General features: G+C 41.8%; 1 protein-coding gene across 2 annotated transcripts in view; it reads left to right on the forward strand.

Moving 5' to 3' along the window:
- WDR86 (WD repeat domain 86) overlaps positions 1-26,713 on the forward strand; it is a 99,841-nt gene that overhangs the window by 18,864 nt on the left and 54,264 nt on the right. For both annotated transcript variants that reach the window (XM_073677724.1, XM_073677725.1), the window contains exons 3-4: positions 1,247-1,388; positions 5,042-5,462. In XM_073677724.1, the coding sequence (XP_073533825.1) occupies positions 1,247-1,388; positions 5,042-5,462 (563 nt within the window). The remainder of the gene's footprint in view (positions 1-1,246; positions 1,389-5,041; positions 5,463-26,713) is intronic.

The following is a 26,713-nucleotide window of genomic DNA, read 5'->3' on the forward strand; positions in this document are numbered from 1 at the left end:
CATGGGACAGCTTACTTTGAAAAAGTTACCTGAAATAAGGTGCACTTTAATGCCTAATTTACAGCAAATTCAAATTCCTAATCATTTTCCGATCTTGTTGTAACATTTCCAATGAGCAACATAGGATGCTTTTGATTATGAAGCAGTTGATGTGCCCGCTGATATGGCCTGATTTTAGTCCCTTTTTGGATTGAGCAAAAAACAAGGATTTTAATAGGAATTTATACTTCATGATGGGATATGTTTTCCCCTACAAAAATGAGTCCATTTGAACAGTAGGTTTTGCAAAACGCTGAAGCCTAGGATAATGATGGGCAGCTCGTTGTAGCAGAAGTTTGTGTAGAGGAGACCAAACATGATTAAGATTAAGTTCCCACAATGAGTTTTTGACGCTGCATATTTTTTCTGCACAAAAAATGCAACGTCTTACAGTTTCAGCAAAGTTGATAAGATTTATAGAAACCTCATGTACACTGTTTTTGCGCAGCGTAAACTGATCTGCAGTGCGTGCTTGCAATCTTCAACATGTCAGTTTCTCTTCTGGGTACACTGAGTTTTATGTGCGTATTTTCCCCATAGAATTGCATTAGATGCGGAAAATCCACAGGAAAAACACGCATATGCGTTTTTAGTGCATTTCTGCTGCGGAAACGCACTACAAATGCATGTGATCCACATTTGACTGTATCCATAAAGTTTTGTCAAAGCCAAACACCAAGTAGTTTCAAAAACAAAGCAGCTTTATTTAAAACCTTATATACTAAAGAAAGGCAAAAACCGCGGTATCAAAAATGCGCTAAAAGCAAATTTAAATAAAATGTACTAAAAAAATGCATTTAAAAAAACATAAGTAAATTAATAATATAATAGGTACAGAATGGTGCAGAAAATCTGCAACATCAAAAACTCACCAAATACTTATTGTGGGAACGTAGCCTTATGGTTGTATGAGACGTAAATGGGTTTTCCAAGATCTATTGATTAAAGTCAACTTTTGTTTATGGGATGACCCCTTTAAATTGAATCCTTTAACTTAAAGTCATTCTACGGAGTTTTTTTTTCTGTATAGAAAATCTTTAACGTTTAACGGTTCAGACAAAGTGCCTACTTTTCAGAATGGTATTACCTACCCCTGTGTTTCTTTATTGATCCTCGGCTACTTATATACTATGTAGATACCACTGTACATGGTGAGTTGAGAGTCCAGTTCTCATCCCAGGTTTCTGTTCTTTTGCCATGGCCACAGGACATAGCAGCTACATTACATTTTGTCACTTGGAGAATGAAGCAGCTTTCACCTGCAGCGCCGATCACACTGTGAGGAAATGGGAGGTGTCGACAGGACAGTGTCTCACTGTGTACACTGGACACACATCAATTGTGAACAGGTGGGTAATGGCTTTCTCGGGAAATTTCCTGTAATGAATACAGTAGATGAAGTTTTGATTGCCATTCTTCATGTGCGTTCTGCTCTCCCACATTTATTCATGACAGATCTCTTCCACTTTACCCAAGAAGACCAAGAACGTTTTATGTTCTGTACATGAAATATTAAATAATTGTATAGATGTTTAGTAGATGTGGATCCCACCAATGGCACCTACATCTACAGTACAGACCAAAAGTTTGGACACACCTTCTCATTTAAAGATTTTTCTGTATTTTCATGACTATGAAAATTGTACATTCACACTGAAGGCATCAAAACTATGAATTAACATATGTGGAATTATATACTTAACAAAAAAGTGTGAAACAACTGAAAATATGTCTTATATTCTAGGTTCTTCAAAGTAGCCACCTTTTGCTTTGATGACTGCTTTGCACTCTCTTGGCAGTCTCTTGATGAGCTTCAAGAGGTAGTCACCGGAAATGGTTTTCACTTCACAGGTGTGCCCTGTCAGGTTTAGTAAGTGGGATTTCTTGCCTTATAAATGGGGTTGGGACCATCAGTTGTGTTGTGCAGAAGTCTGGTGGATACACAGCTGATAGTCCTACTGAATAGACTGTTAGAATTTGTATTATGGCAAGAAAAAAGCAGCTAAGTAAAGAAAACGAGTGGCCATCATTACTTTAAGAAATGAAGGTCAGTCAGTGCGAAAAATTGGGAAAACTTTGAAAGTGTCCCCAAGTGCAGTTGCAAAAACCATCAAGCGCTACAAAGAAACTGGCTCACATGAGGACCGCCCCAGGAAAGGAAGACCAAGAGTCACCTCTGCTTCTGAGGTTAAGTTTATCCGAGTCACCAGCCTCAGAAATCGCAGGTTAACAGCAGGTCAGATTAGAGACTAGGTCAATGCCACACACAGTTCTAGCAGCAGACACATCTCTACAACAACTGTTAAGAGGAGACTTTGTGCAGCAGGCCTTCATGGTAAAATAGCTGCTAGGAAACCACTGCTAAGGACAGGCAACAAGCAGAAGAGACTTGTGTGGGCTAAAGAACCCAAGGAATGGACATTAGACCAGTGGAAATCTGTGCTTTGGTCTGATGAGTCCAAATTTGAGATCTTTGGTTCCAACCACTGTGTCTTTGTGCGACGCAGAAAAGGTGAACGGATGGACTCTACATTACTGGTTCCCACCGTGAAGCAGCATGGAGGAGGAGGTGTGATGGTGTGGGGGTGTTTTGCTGGTGACACTGTTAGGGATTTATTCAAAATTGAAGGCATACTGAGCCAGCATGGCTACCACAGCATCTTGCAGCGGCATGCTATGCCATCCGGTTTGCGTTTAGTTGGACCATAATTTATTTTTCAACAGGACAATGACCCCAAACACACCTCCAGGCTGTGTAAGGGCTATTTGACCAAGAAGGAGAGTGATGGTGTGCTACGCCAGATGATCTGGCCTCCACAGTCACCAGACCTGAACCCAATCGAGATGGTTTGGGGTGAGCTGGACCGCAGAGTGAAGGCAAAAGGGACAACAAGTGCTAAGCATCTCTGGGAACTCCTTCAAGATTGTTGTAAGACCATTTCCGGTGACTACCTCTTGAAGCTCATCAAGAGAATGCCAAAAGTGTGCAAAGCAGTCATCAAAGCAAAAGGTGGCTACTTTGAAGAACCTAGAATATAAGACATATTTTCAGTTGTTTCACACTTTTTTGTTAAGTATATAATTCCACATGTGTTAATTCATAGTTTTGATGCCTTCAGTATGAATGTACAATTTTCATAGTCATGAAAATACAGAAAAATCTTTAAATGAGAAGGTGTGTCCAAACTTTTGGTCTGCACTGTATGTCAAGAATGATGCGCTGACGTACGCCACTGTCGTTGATGAGGTGGTCGGAGCTGCTCTTCATTTTTATGACATTCCAACCACCTCTGGACTGGAAGCAGCTCGCAATTGGTCCCTGATCCCAAGATAGATATGGGTCCCATTGGTGGGATCTATATCTCCTATACATTTATGGCATGTCCTGTGGATATGCAATAAGTGTATGAGATGGGAATGCCCCTTTAACGGCAGTAGCAATACTGAAATAGAGCAACAGTCTATATAGCTGCTGATCTTGCAGTCACTTGGACATTGACATTTCACTGACTGTACAATTCCAACATGGAAATATCCTATTTAAGAGGCTCCCTCACTAAATACACTTCTCACTTATCCACAAGATAGGTGATCCATGTATGATTGCTGGGGGCCCAGTGGGTTCTATAGAAGTGAAGGAGTAATGATGGCGAATTCGCACTACTGGTCATCACAGGGGACTTTGGTGCCTCCATATTACAGGCTCAAAAGGGGTTCCAGTGTTCAGGCACCCAGAAATTGATAGCTGAGAAATGTATTTCATGGGACAGACCCTTTAAAAACAAATTGAAATGAAATAGCTGAAATGACTATTCCAGCCAGAACAAGTGACCGCATATCACTAGGATATATCATGGTTGGCTGATTGTGGACCTCACTCTGCAAGGACTTTGCATCTCAGCCTTATTTGCTTAAAGTAGACCCATAACCAAATTTTTCATGTTTAACTGGACACATAATGTAAATTATTTTTTTTTTATTTCACCTCTCCGTTGCAGAGATATTATCAATCAAAGTATTTGGCGCCTAATGAGTTATCAGATAGTTTTCACTGGGGGCGTGTACTTCTTCCTCCTATATGATGCTGACCAATCATAAGCAGTTAGCAACACTTAGGAGAAAGAAGAACACGCCCCCTCATAGCTTAAAATAGGTTTCTCAGTGTGTGAGATGTATGACAGACAGCCCTGATCGATCTTCTGGTCTAACCTTGTGCTTGCACTGTGAAGGCTACTACATTAATTCCTCCTTGTACAACTAGCCCAGAGAATGATCCTGTATATTACAGGTTTATTCTTAAGATGAGGAATAAGTTCATTGGTTTGGTGATAACTTTTTGACAGGGTGATGAATGAGTGGAACAGGCAGCCACGAGTGGTGGTGAGTTCTCCTTCAATGGAAATCTTCAGACAGAGGCTGGACAGACTTCTGTCTGAGATGGTTTAGTGAATCCTGCACTGAGCAGGGGGTTGGGCATGATGACCCTGGAGGTCCCTTCCAACTCTAACATTCTATGATTACTTAGTGATTACTGGGGATTTGCCCACTGGGACCTCAAACAATCCTGAGAACTGGGCTCTGGAGCCTGAGGATTAGGTTCTGCAGAGTCCCTTCTTGAATGGAGTACTGGTGTGCATGTTCAACCTCCATTCCATTCATGGTCTATAGTACTATTGGAAAAAGCCATTTCCAGTAGTCCCATAGACATAGACATAGAATAGAATGGAGGTTGATCATGCTCACCTCTGCTCCATTCCAGTAGGAGATCTGCGGAACATGATTCTACATCCCATTTCTTGGTATCACTGGGGGTCTCAGCAGTTGGACACATAGTGATCAGCAAAATATTCCCTTTCCTGTTGACAAGTGATAACTTACTTTTTTGGGACTAACCGGTTAAATAGGTATGACCACTGATGTGTGTGTGTTTAGAATTTGTACTGTTTGCGTCTCTCAAAAATTTGTTAAATGTTTATGAATTTTTAATGTAAATCTCCCACAGGATCCTTGTGGTCAGGAACTTGCTCTTCAGTGGATCTTATGACCGAACTGCTCGCTGTTGGGACACTGACTCGGGGAGACCTCTTCAGGTGTTTCAGGGTCACAGAAACTGCATCTTGGTCTTAACCCATTTTTCATCCAGTGACATCCTAGAGGAATCAGACATTGAAGGCAAGGAAGTGAAAGAATTCCTGGTGACTGGAAGCACAGACTGCACCGTGAAAATCTGGGAAGCATTTAGTGGGTGCTGTTACCAGACATTGAGGGGGCATTTAGGTGCCATACTGTGTATAGTGCTAGACACCCCCAACAGCGAGCTGTTTTCAGGCAGTACGGACTACACCATCCGGAGGTGGAACATGGTTACTGGTGACCAGCTGAAAGTATTCAGAGATCATCAAGGATCTGTTATATGCTTAGAGGTAAGTGTGACAATTATTTTATACTAAAGTGAATTCTATAAAAGTGAACTTGCCTACATAGGTATGTAGAGTTAGGAGTTGCTTAAAGTGTACCTGTCCATTCACACCAACTCTGTAGAAATGCGTTGTCTAGCTGCCTTCATTTCCAGAAGAAGGGGAGTCTGCATTTGGTGCACATACCAGTCAAACATGTCAAGGCACTGTACCTATTTAACATGTTCTGTAATTAGCCAATTACTCTTTACTGCAGGTGGATCCTCTTCAACTACCAGCACTATAGGTGCTAGAACGTCCCGTCCCTCAAAGCAAAGTTAGACAGAAGGAATGTGACTCTTTGGGGTCCTGGGTCTTGTGAATTATTTCGGTTCTCTGTAACTCCTATTCTTGGTAATAGAGGTGACTTTGTATTTTATGGTTCCGTAGTGGGATTTCTTGTGTTTTTGTGAAAGTGAAATATTTACTAGGTGTATGATAGAGATGAGATACATCTGTATGTTTGCAGTACATACTGAATATTATCATTTTCTGTCCTGTCCTATATCTATTACACACTCCTGATGGACAGCAAAGATAATCATATAGGGCCTCCATAAAGGGTCAGTCTGAGACAACATTTTATCAAACCCAATTTGAGTGGATGTGAGTCAGGAAACACAAAAGGAAACATGGAGGGGTTGTCATCCCAAAAGGTTAGAAAACATCTGGTGAGCTTTGGGGGCTGGGTCATTCAAAGCTCGGTGTACGATTACTAATATGTACCAGAGTTCTCAGGATATCACAAATACTCTCTATACCATAGGATAATGCATTGTCATCTCTACGTAGTTCCTCGCTGTTTTTTATCTATATAGGTATTTGTATTATTCAAACTGCAGAACTTCAATTAGTATTTGGTTGACTATGTAGAGAGGTACAAAATGGAGACTTGTTCCACATTTATTATTTATTATGTTAGACAGCTACACTGAGATGACAGAAAAGAGACATATCTAATAGTGGTTGGTCAAAATCAGCGGCACTTTTTTGTAGAGATCTTAAATGTGTTTTACCACTTATTCGTGTTGTGTGGTAGGAAAATTTCTCCTGCTAACTGTCATAACATTCATATGAGATATGGAAACGACTACAATGGCTGGTGAAAAGTCCTGATTTTTTTTAATAAATCTAATAAACTTTGATTTACGATGCAGAATAAACTTTAACCTGTATTAGAATCGAGATCCAAGGGGTAACGGTTTTCCTTGTGGAGAGTGACATGGCAAGCTTGACATGCCAAGGTGAGGAGACTTTAAAGCAGCAATGCTCCTCTAGGAAATATGCAAATTGTCTCTTCAGAGAGGAAGAGGACTAGAACTCTAGTGCCACCTATAGGAAGTAGCAATCCTAAAAGTCAATATCGGTCAGACACCTCTCACCCAGCCAAACCAGATCTCATACTTTGCACTGATGAGGAGTTGCACCCTAAACACAATGTTCCATTGAGATTTTGTTTTTTGCTTTTTATCCTAACTCGTGTAACAAGGCTCGCTAGAGAGTCGATATTGACTTTTAGGATTGCTACTTCCTATAGGTGGCACTAGAGTTCTAGTCCTTTTCCTCTCTGAAGAGACAATTTACATATTTCCCAGAGGAGCATTGCGGCTTAAAGTCTCCTCACCTTGGCATGTCAGGCTTGCCATGTTACTCTCCACAAGGAGAAATGTTACCCCTTGGATCCCAGTCAGACGCCTCTCACCCAGTCAAACCAGATCTCATACTTTGCTCTAATGAGGGGCAGTACCCCGAAACACAGTGTCTGCAAATTGAGATTTTGGCTTTTTATCCTAAGTCATGTGACAAGACTCGCTAGAGAGTCGATATTGACTTTTAGTTTTGCTACTTCTTATAGATGGCACTAGAGTTCTAGTCCAACCTGGATTAGAAAAATTTACATGGACATATATTAGATTAACTTCAGTATGGTTTACTCTATGGAAGAGGAACATGAGAGGGTCTACTGTATTGTCCTCCACACCAAGATTTTTCTGCGATATTCTGGATAACCTGTAGATATCCTTTAGGACTTGCACTTTAAGGGTGGGTTCACGCATTTTTGGAAAAGATCACATTTTTGTGGCTTTTTTTTTTCTTGTTTTTTTCTTGCAAAAACTCAGTAGCCATATGTTAGCTTGCAGTCAATAAGGAGATATAGAACACCATACAAATTGTGTGTGTGTGTTTTGTGGTGTTTCTTTGTTGTGCTGGTCCCTTTTTTACATTCATTTTAACCCATTTAACTATCATTTTAAAGGGAATCTGTCAGCAGGATTTCACCCCCCAAACTATTTATATGCGCATGTAGTTCTATCATAGACAAGTCCAGCAATACCTTTACATGGCTGGTCCGTTCCTCTATTGCTGAGAAATCAGCATTTGAATTGATATGTAAATGGACAGGCCATGTAATAAAAATAATCTTTATTTTTATATAGCGCCAACATATTCCAACATATTCCGCAGCGCTTTACATACAGTAACATCACTACCTATCAGTATGTCTTTGGAGTGTGGGAGGAAACCGGAGAACCCGGAGGAAACCCACGCAAACATGGGGAGAACATACAAACTCCTTGCAGATGATGTCCTTGGTAGGATTTGAACCCAGGACCGTGCTGCCCATGTAAAACTATTGCTGGACTTGTCTTTGATAGAACTACATGCGCATATAGAGAGTTTGGTGTGAAATCTTGGTGACAGATTCACTTTAAATTTTAATTCATGAATCTATAATACTACAACATTTCTTATTTTCATTTGTATGTATTTTTAGAAAAATCTGCTTCTTTCTCCACAAGGGTTGATTATTTAATCGCAATTCATGGATAAAATCCATGTGCAGTGCAGATGTTATCCGTGAATTGAGAATTGTGAGAATGAAAGATCAAATCAGGAAGAAAAAGAAGTGGATTTCTCATATATATTTATATACTGTATATATTTTTATTTCATACTTTCTTATTTTCATCAGTATGAGACAAATTAAAACAATGGTTACCCTTTAACCCTTCATGATTTATATATCCATCCATGGGCGTACCCAGGATCAAAACTAGGGGGGGGGGGCAAGCCATGGTCACAGATACCGAAGAGAAATATATATATAGTACAATGCAAAGATTTCACTTCTTACATTACATGAGCGATATCTATTGTAAATTCCACAATAGCTCAGAAACCGGCGAATCGCTCCACACAGTATACTGGCCCCCATAAAATGCCCCCTACAGGATACTGGTCCCCATATAACGCTCCATACAGGATACTGGCCCCCATATAACGCTCCATACAGAATACTGGCCCCCATATAACTCTCCATACAGAATACTGGCTCCCATATAACGCTCCATACAGGATACTGGCCCCCATATAACGCTCCATACAGAATACTGACCCCCATATAACACTCCATGCAGGATACTGGCCCCCATATAACGCTCCATGCAGGATACTGGCCCCCATATAACGCTCCATACGGAATACTGGCCCCCATATAACGCTCCATACAGAATACTCACTCCCATATAACGCTCCATACAGGATACTGGCCCCCATATAATGCTCCATACAGAATACTGGCCCCCATATAACACTCCATACGGAATACTGGCCCCATATAACGCTCCATACGGAATACTGGCCCCCATATAATGCTCCATACGGAATACTGGCCCCCATATAATGCTCCATACAGAATACTGGCCCCCATATAATGCTTCATACAGAATACTGGCCCCCATATAATGCTCCATACAGAATACTGGCCCCCATATAATGCTCCATACAGAATACTGGCCCCCATATAATGCTCCATACAGAATACTGGCCCCCATATAACGCTCCATGCAGGCTGTTCCCCACACATAATGCCTCATGCAGGCTGTTGCCCCCCACATAATGCCCCACGCAGGCTGTTCCCCCCACATAATGCCCCATGCAGGCTGTCCCCCCCCCCCCACACACACACACACATAATTCCCCATGCTGGCTGTTCCCCCCCCCCCCCCATATAATGCCCCATGCAGGATGTCACCCCCCCCTCCCTTATAATGCCCCTTGCAGGCTGTTCCCCCCCCCCCATAAAATGGCCCATGTAGGATGTCACCCCCCCTTATAATGCCCCATGCAGGATGACACCCCCCCCCTTCCTTATAATGCCCCATGCAGGATGTCACACACCCCCCTCCCTTATAATGCCCCATGCAGGATGTCACACACACTCCCTCCCTTATAATGCCCCATGCAGGATGTCACACACCCCCACCTCACTCCCCTCCCTTATACTGCCCCATGCCTCCATACAATAAAAAAAAAAATCAAATACTCACCTCACGTCTCACCTGCTGCCGCTGCTCCTCACTCCAGCGTCGCCGGCCTCATCCCGCTCTGCGCTGTGACTGTTCAGGAGAGAGCGTGGTGTAAAGACGTCACGGCGCCCTCTGACCTGAGACATCGCAATTCAGCAGCCGCGGGGGATGCAGGAGCTGCTGCGGAGGCACGTGGAGGGGTAAGTATTGTGCCGGGGCCCTGAGCAAACGGGGGGGAGCGGGCGCTGACGGTGAGGGGCCCCCCCCCGCCTGCTCAGGGCCCCGGCATTTGCCCGGATGCGCCGGGTGCTGACGCCGGCCCTTGTGTGCGGCGTGCGGCCCTGCTTCTAGGGGGGGGGGGGGGGGCAGCTGCCCCCCTGCCTCATGGTGGGTACGCCCATGCATCCATCATAGATCGGGTCTTTCTGTGTGGAGCTAGCTCAGCAGTTACACAGCCAGCATCTGCTTCTAACAGCAGCGATCAAAGCTAACTCTGAGCGTTACTGTTTTTGCTGTGTAATCTGAGAGTAGCAGGGGCTGAGACCCTGCACTTGCTGGTCTGCATGCTGTCATTTTGACACAATCCCTGTTTTCTCTGGTGCAGATCAAGCAGTGCTTAGAATGCTGAGCCCTGTATAACCCCGGGGAACGACCGGGGGACGACACCAGGGAGATCACACAATATCTCACCGCTGCCACCAATTTGCCAGGGACGTCAAAGACTACACCGGGGAGATCAAACAATATCCCACCGCTGCGGTCACTATTTCAGGATTGAGCAGGGATTCGCGCGCACACGATCCCGATTACTCAATACGTAGGTATCGGCAAGTGCGCAGTGAGCATATGGCGTACACGCCTCCGGATTCCAACGCATGGAATATGTGTATACGCCCCAGTAGGTCACTGCCAGCTTCACGATAACCCACTTAATATTATTCGCTGCCACCACCGACCAAATTTGAGCTATAGTACAGGCCTGGTTAGACACCTGCTTTCTGGTAGCGTATGGCTTTGGGGAAGGGAACGATTACAGGACAAAAGAAACAGAACTATTACATTTTAGATTTAATCCAAAAGGGAGGCAGTGTTTATGAAAAATATACAAAGATTTTACAAATGGAGACATTTACAGTACAGAATATACAGTTACATGAAGTAAAAGGGGTTAACAAAAGAAACTTACTATAAAGATCGCGGAGACGACTCAGTATAGCTGGAGGGAAGCGCTCCTATGACCGTTCAGCGAACGTGACCCGTGCTACACATAAATATTTACTTCCAACATGAGTACTGACCGATCTTTGGTGGACCTGCCCACAAACTCCTCTGTGATGACATCACGTGGGCTGGGCTCCAGCCTTCATATTTTAATTAGACATATCTGGCTTCTGCGATAACTTCTCGCTTGGTGATCGCAGAAGCCAAAAAGTGATACCATATTTTCCATTATGAATTTTGCCTTTCTTTAGAGACCACACATGACATAGCTGTGGTCTGTTATTTTGTACTTTTGTACCACAGCTCACCGCAGGGGCTCACAGCTACGCTATGGAAAAATAAGCGTATTGTTCCTTAGCTGACCCTGCCGCTAAAAATACGTGTCCTATTATTATCGGAGTTATGGAACTTCCAATATTCAGTATTTCGTGTCGGTGCCTAAAAGCCTGGAGTTTGCAGCTGGCTATTGTGGGCAGTGTTTGAAGCCTAAACGAGCTGCGTCCTCCTCACACAGGTGTAAATTTATCGCAGGCCTGTGCCAATGGAAAATACACTCATATGCTAATTGGGTTACAGACAGCGCCGTAGTTGCCAGCTCTTGGTCTGGTGACAAATAGTATAGGGGAGGGAGGAGTGAGGGGTTTCAGGAGGAGAGAGAAATCCTTAATATTTTCTTAATAATTTTTATGACACCAGCCCACACCCCTGATTGGCTGCTTTCTGAATACACTGTACATTGACCGAAAGCTAGTAATCTGTGGTGGGGGCGGGGTTACATAGAACAGTTGACCTGGAGGCAGGAGACACCTAGTCCTGTAGTGATATTCTCATGCTGATAAAATACTGATTGTATTGAAACAGCAAAGCACAGCCCAGTGACATATCACTGGAATCAGGCTCTTAGCCCCATACATCATGCTGCTCTCAGATTAAATAGCAAAAATGTGTTGACAGAGTCCCTTTAAAAGCTGCAATCAAACACTGACAGTGGCATTTAAGGTGTGTGATCCCACCCGGATGTCTGCATATCTGTCCTCCCGTGATGGGATCATGTTGTGCCAATGGGTTGCCATGCAATTGGAGCCCTACTGAAGCCCCTGACACCTGTGCAGCAGAATTTCACAGGAAACTGTGATTTTTACTATATACTGGTATACTAAAGCATGAGGACTTTAAAAAAAAGAAGTGATAAATGAAAAAAAAGGCAACAAAAATAATATATATATAAATATATATATAATATATATATGTATATAAAAAATGAGGCAGCACTACATTGACAAGCAAAAAGTGTGGACTTTATTAGCACAAGTGGCAAAGTTTCGGTCCTATCACAGAACCTTTCTGAAGGGACGACTTGAGCATACCCCTTTTTAATCATGGAGTTATATTTTACGAACATTTTCAAATTTGCTAACTAGACATGATATATTTTTTACAGACCCCTTGCATGGTATGTTTTATTCTACTGAGTATTTTCAGTTGTTTTGTTTTTTTAACGTTTTAAAATGACATATTCAAACCGCTTTAGCATTAACCAATAATCATAGCTATGTCGCCCTCCTATAATATATTTGAGGAGAGCGTGCTTTGCTTCATTTACTGTCTTTATATCCAGAAAATATTGAAATAATTACTTTCGCACAGTTTTCTAACAGAATGAAGTTTGTGAGAGAGGTTACGTCGGCCATGTGGAATTTCTCATCTTAATGTACATTGACCTCTCTTGTATCTCATGAGGCCAATGTACTCTGGGGAGGCTAGTTTAATTCAGATATTTAAAGGGAATGTGCCTGCGTTCTTCTAAACCTAAATCATGTAGGAACAAATAAGACTTCAATCTTGAACGTTTCTTCTCCTGAAATATGTTTTCATTTTATCGATGTAAGACTTATGTTACATTGTTTAGTTATTTCTGTTTATCTCAAATAAAGTTGGCTGAACTTAGCATTTTATTTCTGCTTCCTGGATAATATATTTTCTTTTATCCAAAAATGCAGTTCCTAAGAGGAATTTTAGGTCTTCAGCTATTTGGACTTTAAGGGGTATTCCCATCTCCAAGATCCTATCCCAATATGTAGTAGGTATAATAATAATAATATTAGCAAATACCTCCAATTAGAAATGTAGTATAGTATTTTTGATTTGCTATGTCTCTTTCCTCATGAGCAGGCATTGCAGGACCTTAGGTATCCATGGTTACGTCCACTGATAAAGTGACAGCTAGCTCCTAGTGGTCGTAACCGTGGATACCTAAGGTCTTGTATTGCCTGCACATGAGGTAAGAGACATAGCGAATAAAAAATACTATACTACATTTCTAATTGTAGGTATTTGCTAATATTATTATTATTATTACACCTACTACATATTGGGATAGGATCTTGGAGATGGGAATATCCCTTTAAAGGGGTTGCCCATTATTAATGGCTCTAGGGTGCTACATAAATGTAAAAATAATCTATAATTACCTTCCAGACAGACTGGTATCACTACTCCGCTAACATCCCTGTTTCCCGCACTGGTGTCACATAAACACTGCAGCCAATCATTAGCTGCTGATTGGCTGCAGTCTTCACATTTCACAGTGTTTCTTCTGCTCAGATGGAATGGACAACTGACACATGCGCAAAGGAGTAAGGACTAGCCCAGCCCTGACATGGATGTCACCGATGACGCTTCATTTGAAGGTGGGGACAGAGGCTATAACAGTGACCACAGCCTGTGTCCCCTGATGGTGTCCTGTTTTAGTATCCCAGCATGCACTGGGGATTCTCAAATGAAGCGTCATCAGAAAGGAAGTAGGGAAAAAATAGAATAAAGCAATTAGATTAGAGAGGGAAAGGGTAGGGACTTTTTAATTAAACCATATTAGAAAAAATATTATGTATTAGAATAAAATAGAGGCATTAAAATAAATAGAGACATTTAGGATGAAAATCAATATTCATTTCGGACCACCCCTTTAACCATATTTTATATGCAGCTGAAAGAGTTAGCCTGGCACAGAGCTCGGCTGTTTTCATCAGTACCACATATACTTTAATGCAGAAGCAGTGTTGGCAATAGTCTATGTCAGGTACATATTAATGTCAGGGACATAGTAACAGAATATTAGCCCCTTCTCCCATCCCCTCTGCTGTAGTGTTTGTCCAGAGATGACAATTATACAGTCTCTTACTGCAAATTATCACCACATTTTCCTCAGCACAAAAGCCCCAATTAACACACGCCTGGGAAATAGCTTATGCAAACAATGCCAGCCAAGGAGTGTTATAACTTCGGTAGGAAGCAAGCATCTTGTCTCTGAAAGATGCAGGAGGTAATTAAAACGCCGGCTTGCACTAATTTGCGTGTAACCGTGAGGCTGCTTCCCGAGCCTCAAAGGGAAATTTGCAGACGAACTGACTCCGATATGAACTATGAAATATTATGAGTTCCATACGTCTGGCAGTAACGAGACCCATATGTGTAGTGACCAAATCAGCCCAGGAATGTATAGGTACTTTTCCAGGGCTGTAACCAAAATCAGGGAGCTGTAGCACAAAAACACCAGAATAGCAGACTGCAGCTATGTGACGTGTGGTCTCTAAATAAAGATAAAATCATAAGGGGAAAAATGGCGTAGTTTGCAAGCTTCTGCGATCAACGAGTGGTGAGTTATCGCAGAAGTTAGTGTTTTTAATGAAAATGTTCAGGCTGGAGACTGGCCCACATTATGTCACCACCAGGGGTGTGTGGCTAGATTTCCCCTTAGGTATAACAGAACTCATGGACAGTACAGAAGCACTCATTGCCAGGGGGGAATATGAATTATAAGCAACGGGTCCAGTTCAGTAACAGCATAATCCAACTGGAGAGCCCCTCCTCCACCTATGTTGAATCGTCTCCGTGATCGTATAGTGTAAGTTGTCTTCTTTTTACCCTGTTTATTTTATGTAACGCCTATGTATTTTAATGTCGCCTTTGTAACATCCTTGTATATATTTTTCCTAAACACTGCCTCCTTTTTGGATTAAATATAAAATGTAATAGTTCTGTTTCTTTTGTTCTGTAATCGTTCCCTTCCCCGAAGCCATATACGCTACCAAAACGCAGGCGTCCGGCCAGGCCTGTATTATATTTCAAACTCGGCCGGTGGTGGCAGAGAATATTAATAATTGGGCTATCGTGAAGCTGACAGTGACCGTACAGAGGGCGTTAAACACGGATTCCAGGCTTTGGAATCCCAGAAGTGTGGTGCCATATGCTCACTGATCGCTTGCCGATATCCACGTAGCGAGTAGTCTGGATCGCGTGCTCGCGACTCCGGACAAAATACGGACAGCGTGACGGCACGGTGAGATATTGCATAATCTCCCCGATGTCGTCCCTCTATGTTTGTTGGAATTCCTGACAGACTATATTAAAATTGTACTTTATTTGAAAAACACTTAAATTCTAGTAAATGATCTAGGAGTATAAAAAAGGGTCAAGTCTTTAATTCACAGAAACTTCTTGATTCTTGCCCATAGACCAGAGATGTCAAATTCAAATACACAGAGGGCCAAAGTTAAAAACGTTGACAACGTCGCAGGCCAACCAGTATACAATATAATGGGCCCCACATAGTCCTCCATACAGTATTATGGGCACCACATAGCCCTCCATACAGTATTATGGGCACCACATAGCCCTCCATACAGTATTATGGGCACCACATAGTCCTCCATACAGTATTATGGGCACCACATAGTCCTCCATACAGTATTATGGGCACCACATAGTCCTCCATACAGTATTATGGGCACCACATAGTCCTCCATACAGTATTATGGGCACCACATAGTCCTCCATACAGTATTACGGGCACCACATAGTCCTCCTTCCTCTATTATGGGCACCACATAGTCCTCCATAATGTATTATGGGCACCACATAGTCCTCGAAATGCCATTGACTGTAACTGGTATTATAGTATATTTTCATCTTCTCTCATCAAGTGAATAGGACAGAGCTGAAATACCTAACACAGGACGTGGCCAAAAATTCCATTATTTGTAGGCAAAAAAGTCAACCCTTTTTCAAATCTCAAACAAGCCCCTTAAATGTTCATTATGCTTTCAGAAAACTTGATAATGTTCTAAATAAGTAATCTGAAACTCACTTTATAATATAATTATATTGTGTTTTCCCGAAAATCACTCCAAAGTGCCGGCCGTTAGATGTCTATCTCCTGTGTAACTTGCTCTGCACAGCCTGTTGTCAGGTGCAATCTGTCTCTAGCAGCAGACATGGCTCACAGGAGGTGGTCGTGGGTCTTTGTCTATCTATTCCCGCTCTCTTGTCTGTCAACCTGCATACAGGCATAACAGAGAGGCGAACTTTCAATTTTTATTAGGCACTTCATTGAACAACGGTAAATACAACTTCTACGGGACAGATGAAGAAATGGAAGTTCCAGCACATATTTTGCTGGCAGAATGCTGATGAAGAGAAACTACCCACTCAACAAGTATGGATAACTAGATTCAAAGTATTAGAATAGGGACAGAATTCTGGACCGATTAGGGTTTGTTCACAGAGTTCTTTTTATGAGGATTTTGAAGCTGCTCCATGTAGAAATCCACATCAGAAACGGCTTCAGATATGCTTTAAATACTTCCAATGAGGTTTTGAAAACCTCACTGTAGAAAAAGAACTGACATGTCATGCCACATCTTTGTGGCTGATTCCTTATGGTATCCACTCCAAACTTGACACTGTCAAGTCAAAAGACTGCAAAATATTGTGTGAGAAAAAAAAAGAAATAAAAAACACTTCAAAAACAATGTGAAAGAATGATTCAGGGGAAAAAATGCAGCATTTCCTGAAGTGGATTCCTTTTGGAAAAACTCAGCAGATTTTTTTATTTATTTTTTTTAATATCTCCAAAAAAATCTTGTGGGGGATGATGACAGCAAGACCATGCAGAACAGGTTTGGTGTGAAAGAACGAAGGCGTGCTTCGGTAAAAATATTAGATAACCTTACCACTTTATAAGAAGTCCGCCTCTTAAGACAACAGAAATTATGTTAGATTATAGATATTTCCACTGGAGAATAAATACTATATGAACATTTAGAAACTCCCTTGATTTATGAATTAAGAGACATTTGAAAGCAATATGTGTCCAGCATGGAAATTGTTATATAACTGAATATTTTGTACTGTGTCTGGCCACTTTTATAGTTACATGACACCCATATAATGAAATTATGTGCAAAGTAATTCAGATTGTGCAATTATTGTTTGACAAGATTGTTTACTCCTCGCAGGCTTCATCTCAGTTGAATTTCAGTTTATAAATTAATTTACCAGAATTGTAAAATGTATCATGTGTGGCTCTTGGTGCTGGAATCAGATTAAAAGATGTAAGCCCCCCATACACATTAGACTAATGTCGGCCAAATAGCTTTTGTCGACAGTATAATGTGTATGGGGGCCCCGGACAATTAATTGTCAGGGTAGTTATGTATCTTACTTGTCCAATTTTGAACTGCTGATCCTTTTGTGTCCCTGGGGATAAGCCGCTGCCATACATGTCTGGCGATGACTTTCTCATAGTGAAAACCGGACACACGAGCACTCCTGTGTATGGGAGAGCTGGCCAAAATGGCTGCCGGTCAAACCATCAACTGAACCATCATTTGACTAACAGATATCTAATATATTCGACCTTGTGATATTGATGATAATACCTTATAATAGATTATTAAAATCAGGTCAATGGGAGTCCAACACCTTGTGACCCCATCCATCAGCAGTTATCAACTTTGGCACCAGCTGGATTTAATGGATCTGAAAAGCACAGCTCCGTACACTATGTAGTAGCCACTGAGCTGAGTTGAGATCTTGGTAAGCTGCCACTACACAGGTTACGGAGCTGTGCTGTTCCAGCACCATTTACTGTTTACATCCAGCCACCACCGGAGCTCATAATAGCTGAACAATGGTAATACTGGGCACCCACCAATCTGATACCGATGACACAGTGGCATGTGGCAGATAAACGAGAGGCCCGCAAATCTCTTACCTCCCTGGGGATAGGTTGTCAATATTGCAAGACTGGACAACCCGATTTAAAGGTGTTATCTGGGACTAATTTATTTTTTTACTATGGTCCTAAGAAATTACAGGCAGGTGGTTGCTAACTGCTTGCAGTCACAGACCGCTGCTGCCAGTGATTCTGTGGCTTCCGCTGACGTTACATAGACAGAGTAGCTACTTCTCTTCTGCTCTACTCTGCTGACAGGGCCTGAGTGTCGCTGTCATGATGATTGACAACCGGCTCCGGCTCCCTGCTGCCTAAATATGGGAAGAGCTGCTCTGTTGATGTGAATCAGCAGAATCGCTGGCAGGAGCCATCTGTAATCACTCTGAGCTGGCACCGGGCAGAACAGGAAGGTATTTAGGAACTACCCTTATTTCTTAAGCCCATAACAAGGCCACGTTCACACATTCAGTATTCGGTCAGTATTTGTAAGCCAAAATAAAGAGTGAAACAATCAGATGAAAGTATAATAGAAACACGTCACCACTTCTGTATTTTTCACCCACTCCTGGTTTTGGCTTATATATACTGATGTAAAATACTGACCAAATACTGAATGTGTCCTAAAAAGACAGAAAATCGTCCCGGAAAACCCCTTTAATGTTTATTGCCCTTTTGTCACGTTCTGTGCCTCTTTAGCTAACATTTTAGTCATAAAGTTGTGATTGAGCAAACTTCATTCCTGGATATATTACAATGTACCAAAAGCAGAAATGCCTCCAGGGACATTATCGCTATTTGTACATAATTCTTGTGAATTTAGATTCCTTGTATCTGGGATTAGCAATTCTCTGATTCAAAGTTCTGGGTTTGATCTTTTTTTATTTTCTTTTGGTGGTCAAAAGGTCTGTGGCATTTCCCTTATACGTTCAAGCATTTTCTCTCCTTTTGTGATTGTTTTACTTTACGTTTTCTTTTTTATTTACTGTTCATCTTAAATGCTCACAGTACCTTTTATGGAGATTATTTTGTCTTTGACTTTGCTCCTTGCACTAAATGAAAGATTTCCTGACAGATTTTAAACCTCATTTGAACACATCCTAGTTTGGGACTTGAGAATTTTTTTCTTTTATCTCTGCATTCTGGAAAACATAATATTTTTTTTTGTTTTCTGACGGTGTAGCCATATGATGGCTTGTTTTGTTGGACAAGTTGTATTTTTTTAATAACAATGTGATATACTCCGCATTCTGTGCTCCTGCATCCACTGATAAGCTGCAGTAAACAAGCACTGTTAAATAGATGGTTTCCTGATTATCTTGCTGTACAATCAGGCTCCTGATCACCCAATGAAAGAGCAAAAGATCATTGATCTCAGCGGAGCGATGTGCAGAACCGTGGTTCTCTCTGGTGCCTCGCACTGCTGAGAACCATGGCAGCCTATGCACACTGACCGATCCATTACAGAATTTTTAGTATGCATCTTTTACTTTGGTTTGCCTGTATAAACAGGTGATTAAATGACCGCCAGTCAGCATAGGTTTTCCAATTAGCTGTCATATTATGGAGGCAATCATTCCATGTGAACAGACCTTTGGTCTATGTGACACACAGTTTTTTGCGTTGGTCAAAAAATAGTTTTTCAAATGGAAACTGCTTCAGGAAACAGTCCTTTATTGGGGAGTTTGGGGACATCAACCCCAAAACTATTACCCCACTTGCCAACGCACCAGGGCTAAGGGCAAGGACACGGATGGAAATATCAGGATGTGTGAAACAGCCCTTACTGTATTTGACTAATTCCATGGACTCCTTCTAAATTACATCTGGTATCCACTGTGTCTCTCCTGGTTCTGATCCCATTTATTTCTGACAGTGCACCTTTCCTGACCTCTGGTTACTACACCTGGTATGTGTTGTTTCTCTCCTGGTACAGACCTTGGCATACTGCTTAGTACTCGCTCACACTAGCGTATAACTCGGACGAGTGCTATGACAGGCTCCTCAAATCGGATCACACGCACCCATACAAGACTATGAGTGCGTGAAAGACATCGGACTGCACTTGGATGTCATCTGAGTTCAGTCCGATTTACGCAGACACAGACAATGGAGAAATTAAGTTACCCGTCTACTTCTCACCTGTGATGAGATTTTTTCAGGTGAGAGAATCGGATAACAGTAAGCTGACACTCGGCTCAGAGTTTCATTGCCATAATCGATCCAATTCTCCCAAAAGAGAGAATCAACGCTCAAGTGAGTGAGCTCTAACTGCGAACCTCTCCTGATCCCTGAGTATTATTTCTCGTTCCTTCCAATCTTTTGGTACTGAACTCTGGTACTGCTCTGATAACTGGCCTTCTTGATCTGCTATTGTTTCTCCCCAAGGTTCACCACATCTGGACAGCCATTCTAGTGACTATCGCTTCTTCTCCATACAAAGCTTACTCCACCAGTTAGTGCAAACAGTGGTCTCAGGATCCTCGTGCAGAAAAAAACAACCTACCTGTTGCGGACATTTGTGCAGATGAGAGAATCATTTTGATTTTGTAACCTACTCTCTATTTCTCTCAAAAATCATGTGTTTCCGTCTCTGCTTTCCAGGACGTGTATCATAGCTCTATGAGCCCTTTTTTCTACGGTATGGGTTGAACAACAGTTTTTGGATACATGTTTTCTACTTTTTCTATTTTATTTTACGGCGTTCACCTGTGGTGTAACTAGAGTCCTACGGGCCACAGACCAACGTTTAGACCTGACCCCCCCCTTAAAAAAAATAATACAAATACAATCTATAAATGTGACAGAAAATGCAATAAGATAATTCTCTAAGTAATACATCTAAATAATACATCATATAGTTACTGAATTACAAATATTATCCCTATATTATTACTGAACAAAGTCCTATATACCAAGACCAACACCCCAATAATACTACATACGTACAAGAAAAAAAAAAATAGTGCCGCTACAATGTGACCATATTTTACCACCACAAAAACTGGCGGTCTTTTTCCTGAAGTGGCTTCTGGCAGGTTTGCCATCGCTTTAAGCGGTACCACTGGTGTCTTTTTTGTTATCTATACTACAGTATAACTAGTGAGTGGTTCCCTAGCGGAAGCCACCCAAAAATTAACATGTTACTTCTTTCAACCGCTTCATGGTTTCCGAATAATGAAGCGATTAAAATGAGTCCCAGAAGACTGAACATGTGAACATGTGTCCCTTTTACTTTGCTGTTCATTTTTTGCGGCTCTTTTTCAGGTGGTTTCCGGAATCTGCCTGAAAGAAGAAATTGTTGGCTGTGTTTCATCAGTGTTTGGTCAACTTTTAACATCAGTGTTTCATCAGTGATTTTCTCACATAAAAAAAAAACAGAAATAAATTGAAAATCGTCTCCTACCCATTACAATGTAAATTATAGACTCACACGTACTTCTCATGGATGACAATGTGAGCTCTCCGTGATTTTCACGGACCCGTAGAGTTGTATGGGTAATTGTAATCTGGAAATGTCTCCATATTTTATCAGCATGTTTTGGAACAATAAGGTTGCGAAGGTCTTGAGACAGCTCACTGGTTTTACTCATCATGAGATGTTTCTTCTGTGGCACCTTGTTAATGAGACACCTTTTTACAGGCCATGAGTTGAAACATCTGATATTATTCTTCACTAAGTGGCAGGATTGCTTTCTAATTTCTGATAGATTTAAGCTGGTGTCATGACTTTCATTGGCTTTTTGCGCCTCTATTTCTTCATGTGTTTAATACTTTTTCGCTGTGTCATTGCTCATTATTACACCTAACTTAAGTTATGGACATCTATGGTTTGTTTTCTTTGCCTGGTGGTTTGTCATGTATATTATTGCTGCTTCTTTGAACAAATTATTGTAGTTTTTATGCCGTCCCATTACTGGAGTGAGTTTGCTAACTTTTTTGTGCAAGTAGAAATTCGCAAGTCATAAATCTGTCTAGAAACATCTGCAGCGCTAAAACATGTCCACTTTGTCTAAAATAAACCCAACTGTTGAAAGTTGAGAAAAACAAAGGGAATTTGGTGCACAACAATATTAATTTTGGCACACACTAAAAAAAAACAACCGCAAAAATTGTCGCATTTTGCACTAAATAAATGGAGAAAAAACAATAATACATGACCCCCATATATAGCCACCTTAGAATAGACATGCCTATGGTCTTTTGGGGGTTAAGTGAGGACATCACTATTTGTTCATTTCCCTAATATACTAGAAGGTGAACTCACAATGCATGGACGCTTCCTAGCGCTCCTGTAAAGTATAAAACAATGTTTTTAATATGGGGACGTCCAACTCTTCCAGGATTCCAGTTAAAAGCTCCCATATATAGTTATACAAACAACTTACTGTAAGTGATTTGCTTTTTCTGCATGTGAACATACATGTATATTTGGATGGAGATTAATTGACAGTCTCTGCACACAGATCATATGAGCTCTAAGTTTATGTGAGGAGAGAATCGAGACGGCTATGTTTGTTTTACCTTCTTACTGAAATAAATGGATATGCTGACAGATCGGCGGAGAGTACTGCAGCCAATATACAATCTGATATGTTCAGGGGAACAAGGAGAGAAGAAAGGTGCTTACTTTTCCTGGACTAAAAGAAAATGCAATTCCAATGTACAAGCGAATATTGAATGTGACTTTCTGCAATGTGAAGGTCGTTTCATCATGTTCAGTTAAAAATGTTGTGTTCTGCAACTAAGAACTAAGGAATAGAAGGGAAAAGCTGTCCCTGCACTAAGACTCAGCTTAAACCCTACGCTGGGGTGGGTGCCCTATTCCCTGTGAATAGCCCCACCAACACTCCTGCACTGAACTCAAACGAAGACCTGAAGGAAGGGGAAAGGGGGTCCCTAAAAGATCTAAGGACTGGAAGCAAAAACAGGAGACCTCCTAAAAGAACAGTTAGTTGCAGAAACCAAGATAAAAGGAAACACAACTGGTGGAACAAGAAGTCCCAGGATATCAATTGTCCTAAGCACAAGGAACTAACAAGGCAACTTAGCCAGAGCACAAGCGTAACAACACTGATGTCAAGCAAGGAAAGGGAGACAGGTGCTGAGTAATAACGAGTGAGGAGATCACGTGACCAAGACACCCAGCACCAAAGGAAAAAACTAGAAGCCAGAAAACCACAAAAAGATGGTCAAAAAGAAAAACAACATAGATTCTAACAAAAGAAGTATGCAAATTGTCTCTTCAGAGAGGAAGAGGACTAGAACTCTACTGCCATCTCTTGGAAGTAACAATCCTAAAAGTCAATATCGACTCTTTAACAAGCCTTGTCACATGACCTAGGATAAAAGCCAAATCAGAATCTCAATTTGTAGACACGGTGTTTCTGGGTATTTGGCCTCTCACCCAGCCAAATCAAATTTCATTCTTTGTGCTGACTAGGGGAAATACCATGTCTGCAAATTGAGATTCTGATTTGGTTTTTATCCCAAGTCATATTTCAAGGCTCGTTAAAGGCTCGATAATGACTTGTAAGATTGCTACTTCCAATAGGTGGCGGTAGAGTTCAAGTCCTCTTCCTCTTTGAAGAGACAATTTGCATATTTAATTTCCCAGAGGAGCATGCAAGTCATTTAAGTCTCCTCAAACTGATGTGCCAGACCTGGCATTTCACTCTCCACAAGGAGAAACCTTACCCCTTAGATCCCAGTTAAAGAAGCACGCCCATTAACTGTTTTTTCCCCCCTAAATCTGTGTGTATTTAGTGTAGTGTGAGAGTATTAATATATGTATTAATATACTTCTGCCGCCTTCTCCGGTATCCAGTGCCGTTCTGCTCATCTTCTAAGTGACGTCACTACTCTTTAGACTAGCCGGCTCACTCTATGCTCTATGTATGAGCCGGGAGTCTCATTTAAAATATAAGTCTATGTAGACTTGTTCTGACGCTTGATAGGCTTACATTGTTAGGGCTCATGCACATTACTGGTTTTCTCGGAACAATTGCCATCTATGGTTCTCACAGATCGCACTCATACCCATGATATTCAATGGGGCTGTGCACATTTCCAATTTTTTCCTCGGAACGAGTGGTCTGTAGTAGTGGACTGTAGTGGTCTCGGCCTTTTGGCTAAGATCAAGTGTAGGATCTTTCGAAAAGGCGGCTTTGGATGTTGGCTGCCCTAGTAGATTGATACATTATGCACACTGGGGTTTAGGCGCTTGTCAGTACGCCAGGTGGCTAATATAGTCATCTGGTGGAAAGCATGGCCCCCCAGGATCTACGCCATTGGGCCGGGGAAGATCGAAAGCCCGAAGTGTGAAGTGCCCCAGGAGTGGTGACCCTGGGGTGCCTTAACTCACTGGGATTGGGAACCCCACTTGAGTTTCTGGCACATTTGCACTAGCACTTCAATTTTTATTTCTTCGCACACACCCTTATTCCGGGCCTTCTGGCCTTAGGATGGGGAATTTTTCAATTCCCGGTCGAAGGTCCGGGCAGTATTATACTGTGAAACCTTCACTATTTATTTAATCTTTTTGTCACTGTGTGTCCACTTTCAATGGGGCTGTGCACATTTCCAATTTTTTCCTCGGAACGAGTGGTCTGTAGAAAAAAACGGAGGCATGTCTGATTTTGATTCAAGTGTCGGATCAAAATCGGCAATACAAGTCTGAGTCCGTGAAAAAAATCGGACTGCACTGGAATGACATCCCAGTGCGGTTCTATTTTCACGTACTGACATAATGGAGAAGGTGGGAGAAACCTTTTTTTTTTCTCTCCACGTCCGAAAAACTGATCACAATAATTGTACCGTTATTTATCTGAGCACTGTGACACATTATCTGGAGGCTTACATCCAGTACAGGTATGAGCTGTGTTGTATATGGGCATTATTCCACTTTTTATACAATGTGTACATTTTTATCTGGACACCATTGGGGAGTTTGATGACAATACCTTGCAGTGATGTAGAATAAGCAGGGCACCATTTATCTGGGCCAATATCACTTTATAGCAATTTTCACTTGAGCATTGTATGGCTGTATGTTCATATGGCTATAGCGGCATCACATCTAAGTGATGTATTTACTCTGGACGATTATCAGGAATAAGTGTTATCACCCGGCAAACAAGCAAAACACTTGTGCGTGGGGTGAAACGATTTTTAAGCAGCACATAATCCTGTGTAAACAATTGATGTGCTGCTGAGAATAGTGACAATCTATGTGCACAGAATGATTGTGTCATTGATTGTTCAGTGCCCATGAAAGTGCGATCCACCTGTCTAAACAGGCTATTAAATGACCACGATCTGCTTGCGTGTAGCCAATTGGCGGTTGTGTAACAGCTGCGAATGTGAAGTGTAACCAGGCTTGGACTGGCCCACTGGAGAACAGGAGAATCCTCTGGTGGGCCCCTGTGCAGGAGTGAGCCACCACGCTCTTAGATGATCAGCACTTGGCACTATATACTTGACTCACTATGTGGAGACAAAAGGCAGCTTCTTATTCTTTTAACAATCTACCCAGTTCATTGTTATATAAATTTGTGATTGAGGATAATGTCACATTTGCATGAAGCTGAAAAGTGGGGCCCTGGAGATGGTTACTGGTGGGCCCTTGGCAGCCCAGTCTGACACTGCTTGTGTCTCTTGTATTCGGCGGCTCTGTGTCCCGGTCTTCTGTCTTCTATCAGGTAGTTTGTTGTGTAGGACATACACTATTTTAGTGTCCTGCCCCCATCACAGACATCGGCCCCCCTAACAGTTGTAATGTAACTTGGGACAGGAGCTGACATTATGATACCACAATGGATGGAAATATATGTGGTCTGCCGTCTGTAAATGGAGCCCCCATAATTCCTGGTTCTACTTGAGAAAATTTGAGGGTAGTAATGATCACTCCCATCATTGTAACTGTGTAAAAGAAAAAGTCAAGACAAAAAAAACTCACATGACACTTTTCTTTTCTTTCTTTTTATCTTTTATTGGAACAGCAATTAGCATTATTGTAATAAAAATATTACTGGCCCTTTAAGAAATTAAACTATGATCGCAATGACTCTCAGGTCAGGCCGCATAGAGACCACAAAACTGGCTGTAGTCATTGAGGACCGGCTGAGAGCCACTGGACCCAAAGATCCAGAGTAAGGCGAAGAAACCCCCCGGAGAGTTCTGCCACGGGTGGGGGGGGGGAATTCCTTCCTCACCTCAGTTGTGGCGATCAGATATTTCCCTGGATCACGTCTGTCCCGCTGCATATTGCTGTATATCTGCATGTATTATAAGCTCAGGAGAGCCGACTTGGAAAGGAAAAAATAAATGCACCCTGCTCAAGAGGAGCTTACAATCTAATATACAATATACAGGCTGCTCCTGAGGGCATGCAGAATAATGTACACCCTGTCCTAGGAGTTAGGAGTTTAGAATCTAATATACAATATACAGGCTGCCCCTGAGGGCATGCAGAATAATGTACACCCTGTCCTAGGAGTTAGGAGTTTAGAATCTAATATACAATATACAGGCTGCTCCTGAGGACATGCAGAATAATGTACACCCTGTCCTACCAGCTTACAATCTAATATATAATATACAGGCTGCTCCTGAGGGCATGCAGAATAATGCACACCCTGTCCTAGGAGCTTACAATCTAATATACAATATACAGG

Source organism: Phyllobates terribilis, unplaced genomic scaffold, assembly GCF_046119375.1.
Source record: "Phyllobates terribilis strain yellow unplaced genomic scaffold, ASM4611937v1 Scaffold_4__5_contigs__length_816908805, whole genome shotgun sequence".
NCBI lineage: Eukaryota > Metazoa > Chordata > Amphibia > Anura > Dendrobatidae > Phyllobates > Phyllobates terribilis.